Source organism: Oncorhynchus keta, chromosome 1, assembly GCF_023373465.1.
Source record: "Oncorhynchus keta strain PuntledgeMale-10-30-2019 chromosome 1, Oket_V2, whole genome shotgun sequence".
NCBI classification, from domain to species: domain Eukaryota; kingdom Metazoa; phylum Chordata; class Actinopteri; order Salmoniformes; family Salmonidae; genus Oncorhynchus; species Oncorhynchus keta.
Genome location: NC_068421.1, coordinates 77,183,993 through 77,203,263, shown reverse-complemented (window position 1 = coordinate 77,203,263; position 19,271 = coordinate 77,183,993). Strand labels below are relative to the sequence as shown.

At 42.7% G+C, this 19,271-nt stretch overlaps 1 protein-coding gene across 2 annotated transcripts in view; it reads left to right on the top strand.

Annotated features, from left to right (window-relative positions):
* The window catches only part of LOC118384384 (trafficking protein particle complex subunit 8), an 80,147-nt gene extending 61,876 nt beyond the window's left edge, over positions 1-18,271 (top strand). The window contains exons 21-30 of one of the 2 annotated variants that reach the window (XM_052461374.1): positions 2,447-2,916; positions 4,253-4,400; positions 7,099-7,195; positions 9,302-9,370; positions 9,451-9,509; positions 9,783-9,986; positions 13,433-13,534; positions 14,978-15,120; positions 15,953-16,042; positions 16,611-18,271. In XM_052461374.1, coding sequence (XP_052317334.1) covers positions 2,447-2,916; positions 4,253-4,400; positions 7,099-7,195; positions 9,302-9,370; positions 9,451-9,509; positions 9,783-9,986; positions 13,433-13,534; positions 14,978-15,120; positions 15,953-16,042; positions 16,611-16,845 — 1,617 coding nt within the window. In that variant the 3' untranslated portion in view covers positions 16,846-18,271. The remainder of the gene's footprint in view (positions 1-2,446; positions 2,917-4,252; positions 4,401-7,098; positions 7,196-9,301; positions 9,371-9,450; positions 9,510-9,782; positions 9,987-13,432; positions 13,535-14,977; positions 15,121-15,952; positions 16,043-16,610) is intronic. The other variant, XM_052461379.1, reaches the window with a different exon arrangement.
* Positions 18,272-19,271: the final 1,000 nt, after the last annotated feature.

The following is a 19,271-nucleotide window of genomic DNA, read 5'->3' as shown; positions in this document are numbered from 1 at the left end:
AAACTATTCAATGAATCCAGGTCTAATGAATGTCATTTGACCCAATATTATGGGTCAAATTATGTACTTTCTGCCAAATGGGTGGGAAAAAAATCGAATTCCAGCGAGATGGTAAGGCCCAGGAGGGTGCAACTTTACATGATGCTCAAGGCCCATATGTCACATCATCTCATGCCAATTGGCCACATGGTGGCTCAATAACAAGCCATCATATTGTAACAAAACTTGGTACACATGTTCCAAACACTGCCAAGACTCAACATTATGCAAGCACTTTCAGATTGACCATAGGGTGGCGCTATAACCGGCACATATTTATCTCTTCACCTGTTTGGCACGCATGCTCAGATATGAGCATACTAGCCAGAAAGGAAGAGGCGAAAATCTGTCTTCCCCAGCAGGAGGCGTTGTTTAGTTTTTCGCTCACCAATCAGTTTTTTTATGTAGGTCAAAGTGTTTCGAATTTGGTCAACAAAACATTTAATGGCTTATTTGCTACGTGAGGTTTATTTGAGTGTACTGATATAAGTAGGACATGTAACATTCCAGCAAATGTATTATAAAAAAATAGCCCTTTATATTGCTATGCATATTCATGACATGAGGTAAGTAGCATAGCATCTCTCTTCATAGAATACAGGCGGTTGACGTCAACAACAGTAATTGAATATTAAAAAATGTATTAAAATAATGTATCCACCATCCAAAGTAAGGAATAGACAGGCACTTGTGAGCCCTCCGTGCTGCTTTGTGGACAACAACTCCTATTGTTAGCTGTAAACTATGGTTAAGTTTGATCGCATGGTGGACAGGAAAAACCATTCACACAAGCTCATTGGCTCATAACGGCCATATTGTTTGCTAGTCCTGGAAAATAGAAGGGTACATAGACGCTATATACCATATTTGGTGCCAATCGGCGCAACGGTTCTAGAGAAGGTATTTGAAAGTAGTCAACATCATTGAAAATGGTCCAAAATACATCAAAAGCATATTGCATGATTTGTTTGATGTTGAGTTCTATTATTTGTAAAGCATGATATGGAGTACATAATTAGCTCATCCTAGGGCAATTTGTCCTGCTGGTGGTGCTATGGGGCCAAAGCTTGAACCCCGGGCATTGCTTCTTGCAGCTAGCTATATTTATTTGAGTTGTTTTAAAAGAATCAACAAGCGCTATGATGAAACTGGCTCTCATGAGGACTGCCACAGGAAAGGAAGACCCAGAGTTTGCTCTGCTGCAGAGTATAAGTTAATTCGAGTTACCAGCCTCAGAAATTGCAGCCCAAAGTAATGCTTCAGTGTTCAAGTAACAGATACATCTCAACATCAACTGTTTAGAAGAGACTGCGTGAATGAGGCTATCATGGTCAAATTGCTGCAAAGAAACCACTACTAAAGGACACTAACCGCTGTGTCTTTGTGAGACGCAGAGTAGTTGTGGTTCCCAATGTGAAGCATGGAGGAGGAGGTGTGATGTGTGGGGGTGCTTTGGTGATGACACTGTCTGTGAATTATTTAGAATTCAAGGCACACTTAACCAGCATGGCTACCACAGCATTCTGCAGCGGGACGCCATCCTGATTTGAGCTTAGTGGGACTATCATTTTTTTCCCCAACAGGACAATGACCCAACACACCTCCAGGCTGTGTAAGGGCTATTTGTCCTAGGAGGGTGATGGAGTGCTGCATCAGATGATATGGCCTCCAAAATCACCCGATCTCGACCCAATTTGAGATGGTTTGGGATGAGTTGGAGCGCAGAGTGAAGAAAAAGCAGCCAACAAGTGCTCAGCATATGTGGGAACTCCTTAAAGAGTATTGGAAAAGCATTCCAGGTGAAGCTAGTTGAGAGAATACCAAGAGTGCAAAGCTGTCATCAAGGCAAAGGGTGGCTACTTTGAAGAATCTTTAACACTTTTTTGGTTACTAGATGATTCGATATGTATTATTTCATAGTTTGGATGTCTTTACTATTATTCTACAATGTAGAAAATAGTAAAAATAAAGAAACATTTTGAATGAGTCTAAACGTTTGACTGGTGCTGTATATATTTTTTGTTTAGGTGTTTGTGTCTTTGGTCCATGCACATACATAAACTGTTCCATACATAGTTGTGGAAATAACATGGGGGTGGTTTCTAACTATTCCATCTTTAAGGATTTCATCTACTTGTTTACATTGTTAAAAACTTTTTTTGTTGTTTTAGCATTTTAGATTGAACTGGACAGTATGGGAGTAATTCAGACTAGTATATATTTAAACATAACTTGCAGCCAACAGCTTCTGATTTATATTTGCCTGTCTTTCTCCTGAGGAAGACCGCTACACTGGAGTAGGTTGCACAATAACTAACCTCTATCTGTCCCCATGTCTCCGTCACCATCTCTCTCCCCTCCTGTCTGTCTGTCTGCTTTAATTCTACTTTTTTTGTTACCCTTCCAGGTATTCTTCCTCCAGTTCCCTACTGCCCTACTATGCGGTGAAATCAGGAAGGCCTACGTGGAATTCTGTAATGTGAGTCACGTTCCCCTGTGCGGCCTGCGGGTGGCGTCCACGCACCCAGACTTCTTTACCTTCGGAAGCTCCTCCCTAGCCACACCCCTCACCCCCCTCAGCCCCTCCTCCTTTGAGAACTGCTCTGCCTACAAGACCCTGGCCACACCCCCAGGAGCCACACCCGGGTCGGTAACCGCGGTAACGCTAGTGTCGGCGGCTGACTTTGGGTCGGGAGGAGGAGTAGTGTCTGGTACGGGGGGTAAAAGGGTAGCAGAGATCCCTCTAGGAGAGGGAACGCTAACGCCTGGAGAATCTACCCAGGTGCCCCTGTGGCTAAGAGGACCAGACCAGGAAGGAGTCCATGAGATCAACTTCCTGTTCTACTACGAGGGCGCTGAGAAAGGAGGAAAGATCAGGTGGGGAGAGCAGTCTGGTATTCTAACTACACACTTCGCAAGTCAAGATCAGGTAGGGGAGAGTTATTCAAGAGAGAACTCGGGAAAACACACTACACAAGCCCCATTACATCAGCCATTGAAGTATGGGAGAGAGGGAGAGAGCGCGCACCCTGTTGTAATCGGGTAGTGGAGAGAGAGCGCACCCTGTTGTGGGAAAGCTGCCTGATGCAAGAAACTATCTATTATCATTACGAAAAAGAACAGAGGTGATCTAGTAAAAAAAATAATCATGAAATCTACACACACAAGTGGAGATCAGGTAGGGAGAGAGAGAGAGAAGACTGGTAATTCACCTATAACACATTACACAAGCCAAGTAGTGTGATGTGAAAGAGATTAGGGGCGCAAGAGCAGCCTTTTATATTCAAGTAGGACCGAGGCATAAGGAGAGTTGAAAGTTATTCACTAGTACACGAACCAAAGAGTGAATCATGAAAGAGATTCCTCATGTCTCTTCTTCAAAGGGAATAAATACTATGATGTAAAGTATATTAAATTAAATCAGTTAATTTTTTTTATTTAACCTTCATTTAATAGGCAAGTTAGTTAAGAATAAATTCTTATTTACAATGACTGCCCACCCCAGCCAAACCCTAACCCGGACGATGCTGGTCCAATTGCGAGCCGCCCTATGGGACTCCCAATCACGGCCGGTTGTGCCTACAGCCTGGAATCGAACCAGGGTCTGTAGTGACACCTTCAACACTGAGATGCAGAGGTAGAATAAAAAATGGTTCCGGTACTTATTGTAGGTGTCGGCACCCCAAGTTGCACAGGCAGCTAAATTCTGATATTTTGCTCCCTGTGTAAATGCAGCCTTAGTTATCCTGAATGTGCCCCTGAATGTTTGTCAGTCTCGCTTTAAATGACGGTGCTCACTGCTCAGCTCATTGGTGATAGAATGAGGTCAAATCAGGGCACTTTTGAGAACATATGCTCATGCTACTTAAGAAGTTCATTTATTTTTCCCTTCATAGGGGCCTTTCAAATCTCACAGAATGTCCCTGATCATCTCTGTTTAAGTGAAATGGTATAATTTTAATTCAGGGACATTTTGGAGACGTGGTTTCTGTAGTTGAAACTATATAGAGCCTGTGGCATTACTTTAAACAACACCTTTATAAAAGTTATAAATGCATGACAAGAACATATTTATATTACTCAATATCTCATTACTTTCATCTGTTTCTTTCTCTACCCTCTCTCCATCTCCTACCTGCCTCTTGTCTCCTCTTTCTCTCTATTGCTCCCTTTCCCTTGCTCCCCAATCACCCTCCATCTCCCCCTCCCTCAGTCACAGGGTGCTGCGTCACACAGTATTTATCTGTGCCAGTCGTTCTCTGTCGGTCCGGGCCACCGCCTGCCATAGTAACACACTGCCCGAGGAGGAGGGGAGGAATGGCAGCATGCTGGTCTTTATCGATGTGGAGAACATCAACACAGTGAGCCTAACACACATGTCAACACGATACTCATATACCACTTAATCACGCTGTCAAGATGACATTTGATGGAACATTGTTATTCATGGTCACATGCATTCAGGCCCTCTTGGCTCCAGAGAAATGTTGCTGTTTCAAGCTAGTTTCCTACAATTGTACACGTTTTGTCATGGGGATGAGGAAATATGACATATACCTAAATAGAAACTGATAATTGTGCAGACTTCAGTATTACTTACTAAAACTGTTACACAAAGGTTTTCATTATAATTTTGTTAGGATTATTTTGCTCTTACTATAGGCCACTCTCGACCGGTCACGTTGTACAGCGCCTGAGTGGGGCAACGGTCTAAGACACTGCAGAGCAGTGCAAGTTGTGTTGCTACAGATGCTGGTTCAATACCCGTGCCGGCCTCGACTAGGAGACCCATGAGATGACTGTAGGCTTTTGGTTTCTCTCCCTTTATATACAGAAATAAATCATTCTAAATAACAAATTAGTAACTGTCTCACCCCATGTTTTTCTCGCTCATTTTACGTTATTTGAAAACAAAATCATCTCAAATATATTTGTATTGCTTTCGCTGTAAAGCATAATTTCAAAAACTGAGACGACGAGTTGGATTAACAAATGAATATGAATATTTTCTAGTAATATTATTTGACTGTGGCGCTATGCTATTCAGCGTTGCTGATGACAATTATACCGGATCCGGGATGGGTGGTTCAGAGAGGTTAAGAACAAATAATAATTTACAAGGACAGGCTACTCCTTCCTCCCCGTCGGGAAATTGAAACCTGGTCTCCCGCGTGCTAAATAGCCCAGTACTGTAGCCTACTCCCGACCGTCACGTTGTACAGCGCCATATTTTCCGAGGGTTTTTACTTTTTCTTGGTAGAGAAACACCACAATATTAAGCAAATTAATTAAGCAAATTTTCTTAAAATCAGTCCCATATACTATGTTCTTACAAAAAAGGTTTTAAATTCTCAAGTACAGCAACTTTTGAAGGCTATCAAATGCTTCTCAAAGATGCCCTCTGGTGGTAAAACTAGCATTAACTAGCATTAATGGTACCAGTGGTTGGCACTTAAATAACGTGCCATAGAATTCTGCGGCACTACGCAAGCTGTGCTGCAGTTCGTTGCAACTTTTAAAGGACAAACCACTGTAGGTAGGTGGTAAAGTAACTGAATAGATAATAAACAGAGTAGCAGCAATGTAAAAACAAAGGGGGGTGGTGTCAATGCAAATAATCCAAGTGGCCATCTGATTAATTGTTCAGCAGTCTTATGGCTTGGGGATAGAAGCTGTTAAGAAGCCTTTTGGACCTAGACTTGGTGCTCCGGTATCACTTGTCGTGCTGTAGCAGAGAGACCAGTCTATGACTTGTGACTGGAATCTTTGACAACAAAAAAATCTCCCTCTGATACTGCCTTGTATAGAGGGCCTCTGGCAGGAAGCTTGGCCCCAGTGATGTACTGGGCCGTACGCACTACCCTCTGTAGCGATTTACTGTCGGATGCCAAGCAGTTGCCATACCAGGCGGTGATGCAACCAGTCAGCATGCCCTCGATGGTGCAGCGGTAGAACTCTTTGAGCATCTGGGGAGCAATGCCAAATCTTTTCCGTCTCCTGAGGGGGAATAGGCATTGTCGTGTCATCTGTGTTTGAACCATGGTAGTTTGTTGGTGGTGTGGACACCAAGGACCTTGAAGCTCTCAACCCGCTCCACTACAGCCCAGTCGATGAGAATGGGGGCGTGTTTGGCCCTACTTTTCTTGTCGTCCACGAGCAGTTCCTTTGTCTTGCTCATGTTGAGGGAGATGTTGTTATCTTGGCACCACACTGCCAGGTCTCTGATCTCCTCCCGATTTGTGTTTCAATGATGGTGTTGGAGTTGTGCTTGGCCACACAGTCGTGGGTGAACAGGGAGTACAGGAGGGGACTAAGCACGTACCCCTGAAGGGCCCCTGTGTTGAGGATCAGCATGACAGATGTTGTTGCCTACCCTTACCACCTAGGGGCCACCCATCAGGAAGTCCAGGATCCAGTTGCAGAGGGAGGTATTTAGTCCCAGGGTCATTAGCTTAGTGATGAGCTTTGGTCACTATGGTGTTGAACACTGAGCTGTCGTCAATGAACAGCATTCTCACATAGGTGTTCCTTTTGTCCACTTGGGAAAGGGCAGTGTGGAGTGCAATTGAGAATGTGTCATCTGTGGATCTGTTGGTGCGGTTTGCGAATTGGAGTGGGTCTTGGGTTTCCAGGATGATGTTGTGAGCCATGACTTCATGGCTACCGAACATTCTATACATCTTATGCTATCTGAGTGACTCAAACATCAAAACAAAATCATCGGGGTCCCCGTGCCATGACATTTTTCGAATTTTATATTCTCCCTGACTGTCTTATTTTTATTTGGGTGATTGTTAGTTCTCAAAGATGACCTTATTATAAAATATATAGGTCCATTATCTTCTCTACATACTTTATCTGGTATAAGGTATAACTTTACACTGAAAATGATTTACCATCCCAAAAAGTTTTCAAAAATAAAAACATTTGCCCATTGCTGCTAAATGAATAGAGGGGAAACACTGCAGTATGTAGACTTTTTAAAAGTTGTTTAAAAGTTCCACTCTCTCTTGCACTCTCTCTTTCACTCTCTCTCTCTTCCACTCTCTCCATCCACAGAGTGAGGCTGGGGTGCGTGAGTTCCACATTGCACAGGTCTCTAGCAGCAGTAAACAGTGGAGACTACACAAGTGTATAAACCCAGCAGAAAACAAAGGTTTGTCCCTCTGCTCTCCGTAACCCTCTCAGATAGCACTACAATAGTTTTAAAATCATTTACTCGATAACTGTTTGACTTTTTGGTGTCAGGTTTTGATTTGTACATTTACATTCAGGCTTTTTATGTTGCTGAGGAGTCTGCATCCCTAGGTGATATGCAATGTAGCAGTCCTACGCAGAAGAATTGCCAGCCCGCGATGGCTTTAAACAGATCAAATGTTCCTTCTACTGTGGAACTTGGGATTGAATCACCATTAGTCCATTTCAATGCAACAAACCAAATTTAAATTCAAGACCGAGTTGTTGATTTTGTTGTAGGCTGAGGAGCTCATCAGAGTAGCCTATTTCACGAGCACAAGCATTTTTTCCATCTGTTTTCAGAGAGAAGCATAGATGTGCATTTGAGATCACAGAGGGTCTAGCCCAGTTACAGCACATTTTGAGGGAGTGATTGCTTCCTACAAGAGCACAAAACTTGTACATATCTAATTGTCTTTGAAAAGCAAGTCAAGTACAGAGTTTTTTAAAGGGGCAGTGTCCTGTTTTGAGACAAGCTTCAATTTTTCAAATACTACCCTCTGCAAGTCACCTATTTGGCCAATTGTGTTACATATAATTTATTTTTTAAAGTGATTTGAGCTTTCGGACAAGTAAAACATCAGTCCCAAAATGGTTGTCATAATGTGCATAATGTTTTTTTAAAGTCTCACAGAATAAGAATCTAGTTTCCGCTCTCAACTCCTGAAATTTGCTCAGTGCTGAAAAATATTAGAGGGAACGGTGTCAATGTGAAAACAAAGTAATTTCCAGTTGAGCTATTTGGCGTCTATTGGATTGCTTTGAGGTATTGGGTTGTGTTCCTTAGATGTTGTGTTCATTAGATATATGCCTTTTGGTGGTTTGATCAGTGCGGTTCACCTGTTTGAAGAGGTAAGCTTGGTTGGGTTATCTAACCTAGTTCAGTTGGTAGAGTAGGCTACTGAATCTTGTATGCTGCTAAGTCACAGTGCATTTGACATTTAAGTCATTTAGTAGACACTTTTATCCAGAGCGGCTTACAATTGGTGGCTTTTCATGTTGTATTTATAGCTATGGGACCCTTCGCAGTTCATACAGTGTTAAATGCTTTCATTCAGAGCTTGTTATTCAGCTTATTCAGCTCTGCCAGGCTGGGTAGATGATCCCTATGGGAACTAGCTTTGTGACTGAAGACCAGTGGTGTGGCTGGTGGCCAGGACACATAGCCGAGGACAGAATTGTCTTTTAGCTGCTCCCTAGAGCAGTGTGAGATATGGGTAGTTCCAATAATCACACACACCACCGGGGGGAACTTTTGCAAGTAGGTCACTTTGTTCTTGTTCGCTCTGTAATCAAATATGGAAATGTGGTGATTATAGAGTTGGCAGTGACCAGGACAGAGTGGCAAAGAGAGACCACCCCACACCCATATATGCTATTTTATTCAATCCTGTCCTATTTGGTCTCTCCCTGTCTGACTCGTGTGCTGCTGCTGATTATAGAGAGATGGTACTGTATATATGCCAAAATGGTCTCTTTCCATCCCTCTTCCCCTCTCTGTTCCACTGATTGATCATACTAGTTCACAGCCTGAGGCTAGAGTGCTAGTTGCCTACAAACAGTTTTCCATCTCCTGTAATAACAATACATTAAGCTACATCAGGGTTTTCTTCTCCTGTAATAGTAACAACTGTTTTTTGATCACACACATTTGAGTTTAGAACACTGATCACACTCACTCACACACTATCTGCTTAGAACACTGAGCTGCAGCTGGCCCATAGTAATAAGTAAGCTGAAAAGAACATCCAGGGTCTCTCCAATGTGTTAGAAAATTAGATGGCCTTTAGAGAGGTGTTGTGTTTGTACATGTTTTACTATACTTGTGAGTACCAGAAGTCAGCAAAAGAATAGTAAACTAACTACAATTCTGAGAAGTGAGGCCATTTAGCCAGTCCTCACTTGTAAAATGGCTATTTTAGGCTTAGGGGTTAGAGTTGGGGGTTAGAGTTAGGGGTTCGGTTCAGATGGAGACAGGACATGGACACGTCTCTTTCTTTCTTTCACCCTCCTCTTGTCATTCCAGACTGCAAACTCACCACCAGAGAGAGGGGCAAGCTGTGCTTCAGAGCAACACGATGCAAACCCCACGAAGGTACACACTCTCATTACCAACAATGTCAGACAATGAGGAGAATCTCTTTTCTCTCTCCTGACTTATCTTCTGTGTCTTAGCTACCTCAAAGTCACTAGAGAAGTACACCTTTGCAGACCTGAGCCTTGGAAATGAACAGGTATGTTAACACTGTTATTGTCCTCTTATAATGGTTATCTGTCACTGCTGGTCGGTGTTGCTGAATGTATAAAAAGAAATAGCTGTACCATTACCCTCTCCACCCAAACCTTCTCTCCCTCTCTTCTTTCCTTTCCCACGTTTTCCTTCCTCCATCTCTTTTCCTCTCCACCTTTTTTATCTGCTATCTTGTCACTCACCCTTTCTTGTTTCCTCTATTGTCTTCCCCTCTCCTTCCTCCTCTCCTCCCTTGTTCTTCTCCTCCTCTCCTCAGATCATCAGCTCCACCACTCCGTGTGCAGACTTCTTCTTCCGGAGGTGTCAGCCCTTGGAGTCTTGGAGACAGCTTATTGCCGTGGAGACACAGGGGAGACATTCCAGGAGTCAGGGGGCGGGTCCTGGGGGTGGGGCTGAGGATATAACAGGTGTGGTCAGGAAGTGCAACGAGGTGGACCTCGACATCATCGTCCTCTGGAAGGTAAATCACAGAATTAAAATACACTACTATTACTAATTGTATTAGGATTAGTACGACTGCATAATTTAAATAGACCTCTATTGCAATTACTGGTAAACACTTTACTTGACACCCAGCGTCATAGCACGTTATGACACGGTCATAATCATGTCATAATGTCATAACAGCTGATATAACTTATATAACTTATATAACTGTTATATGGTCACAACACTTATGACACATATATTTAGACCTGTTGTGACATGTATTGTGTTATTTTATGGCTGGTTATGACATCTACATAAGTGTCTACCCACAAAACCTACCACAAGGCAAAACATTCCATTACACCATAGCCTATGCATCAATAGTATGTTTGTTATATATAAATAAAACAAATTGACGGGTCCTGTTTGGACTGCCTAGGCAGCAGCTAATTGGGATCCTAATAAATACTCAAATCCTAAACCACTACAACTCACTTAATACTGTTAGTTCTCCCACGCTATTCCAGGACTTCTATGGTGTTGCTGTTGCCTTCTCCAATTATACATAGATGGAATGTACACTGCTCAAAAAAATAAAGGGAACACTAAAACAACACATCCTAGATCTGAATGAATGAAATATTTTTATTAACCTCTTGCTCCTACCTGGCACGCAGGCGTCTCATCTAGACATCTGGAAATGCAAATGCGCTACGCTAAATGCTAATAGCACTCGTTAAAACTCAGACATTCATTAAAATACACATGCAGGGTGTTGAATTAAAGCTACACTCGTTGTGAATCCAGGCAACAAGTCAGATTTTTAAAATGCTTTTTGGTGAAAGCATGAGAAGCTATTATCTGATAGCATGTAACACCCCAAAAGACCCGCAGGGGACGTAAACAAAATAATTAGCATAGTCGGCGCTACACAAACCGCACAAATAAAATATAAAACATTCATTACCTTTGACCATCTTCTTTGTTGGCACTCCTAGATGTCCCATAATCACTATTGGGTCTTTTTTCGATTAAATCGGTCCATATATAGCCTAGATATCGATCTATGAAGACTGTGTGATCAACGAAAAAAAATAGCGTCTTATAACGTAACGTCATTTTTTTAAATTAAAAAAGTTGACGGTAAACTTTCACAAAACACTTAAATACTTTTGTAATGCAACTTTAGGTATTAGTAAACGTTAATAAGCGATCAAATTGATCACGAGGCGATGTGTATTCATTCTATAGCTGTACGTCTGGAAATAATGTCCGGGTAAATCTCAACCAAAATATCCGGTCGGAGACCTGAAGAAATGGGCTGTTTCTTCTTCGTTTGACCAAGAAACAAAGCCTAGGCAAATGACAAGACTGTTGACATCGTGTGGATGCTGTAGGAATGCAATCTCGGCTCCAGGTAATTTGCCTTCCCATAGACAATACATGCAAGTGGCGCATTGATATATTTTCCAATTTTCAGTGATCAGATTTTCCTGCGCTTTCCGATGAAACGCACGTTCTGTTATAGTCACAGCCGTGATTTAACCAGTTTTATAAACGTCTGAGTGTTTTCTATCCACACATACTAATCATATGCATATACTATATTCCTGGCTTGAGAAGCAGGGCGCTGAAATGTTGTGCGATTTTTAACAGAATGTTCGAAAAAGTAGGGGGTAGGAGTAACAGGTTAAATACTTTTTCCTTTACATAGTTGAATGTGCTGACAACAAAATCACACAAAATTTAGCAATGGAAATCAAATTTATCAACCCATGGAGGTCTGGATTTGGAGTCACACTCAAAATTAAAGTGGAAAACCACACTACAGGCTGATCCAACTTTGATGTAATGTCCTTAAAACAAGTCAAAATGAGGCTCAGTAGTGTGTGTGGCTATATGACCTCCCTACAACGCCTGGGCATGCTCCTGATGAGGTGGCGGATGGTCTCCTGAGGGATCTCCTCCCAGACCTGGACTAAAGCATCCGCCAACTCCTGGACAGTCTGTGGGGCAACGTGGCATTGGTGGATGGAGCGAGACATGATGTGCTCAATTGGATTCAGGTCTGGGGAACGGGCGGGCCAGTCCATAGTATCAATGCCTTCCTCTTGCAGGAACTGATGACACTCCAGCCACATGAGGTCTAGCATTGTCTTGCATTAGGAGGAACCCAGGGCCAACCGCACCAGCATATGGTCTCACAAGGTGTCTGAGGATCTCATCTCGGTACCTAATGGCAGTCGGGCTACCTCTGGCGAGCACATGGAGGGCTATGCGGCCCCCCAAAGAAATGCCACCCCACACCATAACTGACCCACCGCCAAACCGGTCAAGCTGGAGGATGTTGCAGGCAGCAGAACATTCTCCACGGCATCTCCAGACTCTGTCACGTGCTCAGTGTGAACCTGCTTTCATCTGTGAAAAGCACAGGGCGCCAGTGGCGAATTTGCCAATCTTGGTGTTCTCTGGCAAATGCCAAACGTCCTGCACGGTGATGGGCTGTAAGCACAACCCCCACCTGTGGACATTGGGCCCTCATACCACCCTCATGGAGTCTGTTTGACCGTTTGAGCAGACACATGCACATTTGTGGCCTGCTGGAGGTCATTTTGCAGGGCTCTGGCAGTGCTCCTCCTTGTACAAAGTCGGAGGTAGCGGTCCTGCTGCTGGGTTGTTGCCCTCCTACGGCCTCCTGCACGTCTCCTGATGTACTGGCCTGTCTCCTGGTAGCGCTTCCATGCTCTGCACACTACGCTGACAGACACAGCAAACCTTCCTGCCATAGCTCACATGGATGTGCCATCCTGGAAGAGCTGCACTACCTGAGCCACTTGTGTGGGTTGTAGACTCAGTCTCATGCTACCACTAGAGTGAAAGCACCGCCAGCATTCAAAAGTGACCAAAACATCAACAAGGAAGCATAGGAACTGAGAAGTGGTCTGTGGTCACCACCTGCAGAACCACTCCTTTATTGGGGGTGTCTTGCTAATTGCCTATAATTTCCACCTGTTGTCTATTCCATTTGCACAACAGCATGTGACATTTATTGTCAATCAGTTTTGCTTCCTAAGTGGACAGTTTAATTTCACAGAAGTATGATTGACTTGGAGTTACATTGTGTTGTTTAAGTGTTCCCTTAATTTTTTTGAGCAGTGTATATTTAGCTCACGTCATTATTGAAAATGTTGTCAATAAATGCTGAAGTTTTTTTGTTTTTCTCCATCCTGTTTCATTGTTTAATTATGCGTTGATAGTCAATTTTATGTCAAGGTTTTGTTGAGCTGATTGCTGAAGTTGTTCTTGCTGTTTTGCTATTGACATCGGGCCAATGGATTTACTAATGTTTGTTTGTTTTTGTTGACACGCGTATGTTGGTTGCTAATGTTTGTTGACAGGCATATGTTGGTTGTTAATATTTGTTTGTTGATGACAGGTGTATGTTGGTTGCTAATATTTGTTTATGCTTGTTGACAGGCATATGTTGTTGAAGACAACAAGCAGGTGATCTTGGAAGGACAGCTTCATGTGGCACTACAGACCATTGGGAAAGAGGCCTGCTCCCTCAGACAGAAAGAGGTGCACACACTCCAGGCACACACACACGTACATACAGTGCCCTCTGTAATTAGTGGGACAGTGAAGCATTTTATTCTTCTTTTGTCTCTATACTCCAAAAGTTTTGATTTGAATATATAGGCTTTAACGAAACACGGCTTGTAACAAAAATAAATAGGCTTTAACGAAACACGGCTTGTAACAAAAATAAATAGGCTTTAACGAAACACGACTTGTAACAAAAATAAATAGGCTTTAACGAAACACGGCTTGTAACAAAAATAAATGGGCTTTAACGAAACACGGCTTGTAACAAAAATAAATAGGCTTTAACGAAACACGGCTTGTAACAAAAATAAATAGGCTTTAACGAAACACGGCTTGTAACAAAAATAAATGGGCTTTAACGAAACACGGCTTGTAACAAAAATAAATGGGCTTTAACGAAACACGACTTGTAACAAAAATAAATGGGCTTTAACGAAACACGGCTTGAAACAAAAATAAATAGTCTTTAACGAAACACGGCTTGTAACAAAAATAAATGGGCTTTAACGAAACACGACTTGTAACAAAAATAAATGGGCTTTAACGAAACACGGCTTGTAACAAAAATAAATGGGCTTTAACGAAACACAGCTTGTAACAAAAATACATGGGCTTTAACGAAACACGGCTTGTAAACCAAAATAAATAGGCTTTAATCCCATTGAGAACTTGTGGTCAATCCTCAAGAGGCGGGTGGACAAACAAAAACCCAAATTCTGACAAACTCCAAGCATTGATTATGCAAGAATGGGCTGCCATCAGTCAGGATGTGGCCCAGAAGTTAATTGACAGCATGCCAGGGCAGGCTGCAGAGGTCTTGAAAAAGAAGGGTCAACACTGCAAATATTGACTCTTTGCATCAACTTCATGTAATTGTCAATAAGCCTTTGACACTTATGAAATGCTTGTAATTATACTTCAGTATTCCATAGTAACATCTGACAAAAATATCTAAAGACACTGAAGTAGCAAACTTTGTGGAAATTAATATTTGTGTCATTCTCAATACTTTTGGCCACGACTGCGCACACACACCAACTGAAAAGTTGTCTTTTGTCAAAACGTCTAATTATAGTTCTCTGAATGTCTCTATCAAGGCATTTTGCCAAAGAGGCCGTTCATTATATTTTGTAACGGCAAAAGTCCTGGACGGGGAAGGCTGTACAATGGCGAACAAATTATGCCACAACAAAATGTCTGTGTAACTACATGTCTATAAATGCAGTGTTTGTTTGACACAATGGTCTCTGTTTCTCTGTTGTTTAGTAGGAGGCTTAGGAGATGTATAGATGGTGTGTTGAAATCGCATCTGTCCCTGTGTCCTGACCTCGTGTTGTGTTCCTCTGTCCTGTTGTAGGAGGCTGTGTGTATAATGGTGTGGATTCTGTTGTGTTCCTCTGATCTGTGGAATTGTAGGAGGCTCAAGAGATGGTGCTGCTGAAGTTTAAACCAGAGCTTCCTCCTCCTATAACACGGCCCTCCATGGAACAGCTCTCCCACCTCATCAAGACCAACCTGCACTACCCCGAAAGCTACAGCCACTCCTTCGTACAGAAGAGGTAACACGTCACGCATGCAGACATGTTCACACTCACGCACACACACATTCCATACACAACGCACACAGACATGTTTGCACGCATGCATTATCAACCCAGCCAAGAAAAGGGGAGAGATCTCTTTGCTTCTCTCTCTCCCCATGCGTCTTGGTACCTGTCCTGGTTGTATGGGTTTGGATGCCACTTGCCCTATAGCAGTATCTATGACTGGACTTCTAAACAGAAGAAAAGAATGGCTCAGGGACCAGGTGACACCTGGAGCACTGAAATACAGACCGGGGAAGAGACAGAAGACAGAAATGCTAGGGTTGTGATGATAGTGCAATGTGTCTCTCTCTCGCTCTAGCTCTCTCTCTGATCTCCACAGGATATGGGAGTGCAGAATTATTTCTGAACAGGCACTATACTAACTTATCTAAACTGAAACCGTTCATGAGGAATCTGTCAGCCTGCCTGTCCCAAGGGTGGTTGTTTGTGTGACACGCGTACTCTCGCATAATTCACTAGTCAGAACTGGACATACACGATTATCTTTTGACATGATTTTGTTCTAAACTCTATTAATGTCATTATTTCTAGAACTGTTGTTGCTGGCAGAAGAGAGGTGCTTTGAGGAGATTAAATGATAACTATTAGTGTGGTTTGGAGACAGTGAGGAGAAACCGACTGAAAGTCAGGAACCTTAAGTGCAGTGCTTTAGTTGTGACATAGAATGAGTATAATAACCCCCTCGCCCCCCCTCCCTCTCGCCCCCGCTGTCGCTCACTCCCCCCTCCCTTTTCTCCCCCTCACTACCCGCCCTTTGCCTCTCTCCCCCTCTGTCTATATGTAGTCTCTGTATGGTTCCAGTCATTTTGACTCTATCTAACTGCTCCCTGGCTCAAGTTGATGCCATCATTGACCTTCGACACAAAACTACCAGGTAAATATAATCACACGCACACCCACAGTAGTCCCTAGTCCTATTTTCTCCTATTAGTGTGTTAGCTCCGCACTGTACTGTTAAAGATGCAATATTTAACTTTTTGGGCGACCTGACTAAATTCACGTAGAACTTGTACTTGTAGATCTGTCATTCTCATTGAAGACAAGTCTAAGAAGCAGTAGATATGTTCTATGTGCACTATTTCTATGCTTCCCTTTCAGTTTTGCATCTTTTGGTTTTGTACACCAGCTTCAAAATACAATCTTTTTGGTTATGAAAAATATATTTCACAGCGGTTTAGATGACGCAATGATTCTCTACATGATACTTAATTGTTTTGTCACAAACTTAAATTAGGCACACTTAGAATTTCAGCAACCAGGAAATGACGGAGCGATTTCTGCACAGTGCATCTTTAAATCTGCCATCTATTCCTCATGTCCCTGAGCAAATGTTTACCTGATAACTGCATCCCGTTCATCCTCCAGGTTTTAATTTTCATTGTTTTCCTCTCATCCCCCTCTTTCATCATCCCCTTTTCTCTCTCTCTTCCTCCCTCCATCAGTCCTGAGTCTCTTGAGGTGCACGGTCCATTTACATGGCTGGGCCAGACTCAATACAAGCTGCAGTTGAGGGCACAGGAAGTGATGAGGCTGCCGCTGAGAGCCGGCTTCCTGTATGCGGGCGTCTATAACCTGGGAACTGCACGGGTCTTCGCCAAGCTGGCGGACCAGGGAGCCATGTGTGAGACCAGCCAGCAGACGGCCACGCCTGCACTAATCATCATTAACAGCACCTGAACATTGTCCTGCCCCCCATCATCAATTATGAATTAACCACCATCTGTCAATCATCACTACTAAGACTCCCCATTGGTTGGCAACAACAGGGTTGAGAGCTCAGAGACCCACCCAGCAAGAAATATCTTCCAAATCCCACATCACCCGCTCTTTACGATCAACAATGCTTGAACACTGGGCTGTCTTCATTAGGCATAAACCTGAAGAAAACAGGGAGGGACTACTTGAAAGGCTATTTTTCATTTTCTGTTGCAACAGGTTTTACTACAGTGTGCCCTAATGATTAGGATCCTAATTCTGCCTGCCCGCCCACCCAACAATAACAAATGAACAATTATCTGCAAATCACCACTACCAAGGCTCCCCATTGGTTAAGAAACTGTTGAAAGCTCGGAACCAGCTACAAAGCAGAAATATCTTTCCACCAAGTCTCAAATCATCCACTCCACTCCCTAAAAATTTGACCCATTTTTCCAAACTAGTCCACTCAATACTGGACTAAGGAAAGCAGTTTTGATGTAAGATGTATTTAAAAATATATATGAAATGTTTGAATGGAATTGGGCATCAATTGAGCTTGTAACCACTGCGATGGTCAGACTGTTGTTAAATAAACCCCCAAGTAGCTATGTTATGTCCCAGCAACAAAGCAAAGCATCATGGACTTACATGTGGAAGAAGGATCTGTTTTCTCTCTGTGTATTATTCCTCTGTCATCTCAGCTGATGCACTTTGGTTTTGACCTTTTTTATTTGCTGAAATTGACCTGTGAACGGGGAGGAGAACAGACACGCTGTTGCCGTCTGAGTTTACAACATCTTGTCTCCTACGACACTGGTGTCATTTGTCTACCGCCAGAGATTTATTTTTATTTTTAGTGTTGAAAAACGAATCGCATGTTGTTGAGCAGTTGTCACCGTGGCGACAGAAGTCGTTTACTTCTTGGATTAACCAGGATGAGAAAGTAGGAAAAACTGCCTCTGCCTCAATGAGACTGACCATGACCAGGGTTTTCTGTTGTGTAGTCACATGGACCAGACCATCAGCACATCACAAACATTTTAGAATATGACCCAGCGTTTAACCACTATACTACAGTATGTGACTGACAAACAAACTCTGACTGAGAGGTTCAAATAGAGATACTGCCTGCCCGCCTGTCTGTGAGCCTGTCTGTGAGCCTGTAGTCCATCTGGACTGACCGTGCTGTCAGTCACCACGTGTACACATTTAGTTTTCTACAAAACAAACAAACTAACGTATGAACCAGTAAAGTCAACATGATCCCTATACATCTCCCTCATTGGACCTCCACCTTGTGCTCAAGCTGTTATTTAAATGTATGTATTTACTCAAATGCTTTTCAGATTATGTATTATATTTATAACAAATTTACTGTAAATAGAAATAAAAATGTAACCAATGACGTGGGCTGTGAGAAAGTAACAGTCTCCCCTATGTGTGCAATGTGTAGACAATGTTGTGATTTGTAGTTATACTTTATAGACTGACTGAGTTTTAGGATGTTTTCCAAATGGCATCCTATTCTCCATTACACTACTTTTGACCAGAGGCCTATGCGCACTATAAAGGGAATGGGGTGCCATTTGGGAAGCAGACAGGCTGCGTTTAGAGGCAGCCCAATTCAGATTTTTTCTACCTCACTAATTTGTCTTTTGACCAATAAGATCAGCTCTGAAAAAGATCTGATGTGATTGGCAACATTAGTGACTTCCTCTTTTATTATGGTTTACGGAAGGGTTGATTGTAGATGCAATGAATGTAGTCCAAACTTCAATTAGCCTCTGTTCGTCTGCTTCGTCTCAATGCCATCTCTGCTAAATAGATTGCACTTATTATGCTTTTTATGATTTGAATGCATTAAGAGCGATGTCTTCATTCTGTCCTGTCACTCTTTCTTGCTGGCACACACACTTGCACTTCCTTGGCATTGCATCAAGATCAAGGTATAGTCAATCAATCAAATATTTTATAAAGCCCTTTTTACATAGGCAGTTGTCACAAACTGACAAAGCTAGCCTAAAACCCCAAAGAGCAAGCAATGCAGATGTAGAAGCACAGTGGGTAGGAAAAGAAAGGCAGGAAACTAAGAAGAAAAAACTGGATCCGAAGGAGCCACTCTTGCATACTCTTGCATACTTACGAGCCCCTAACCAACAGTGCAGTTGAATTAAATACGGATAAGAAGAAGAAATAAAAGTAACAAGGTACTTGAAGCTCTCAACCTGCATTGCAGCACTGTCGATGAGAATGTGGGCATGCTCGGTCCTCTTTTTCCTGTAGTCCACAATCAACTCCTTTGTCTTGATCACGTTGAGGGAGAGGTTGTCCTGGCACCACACGGCCAGGTCTCTGACCTCCCTATAGGCTGCCTCGTTGTCGGTGATCGGGCCTACCACTGTTGT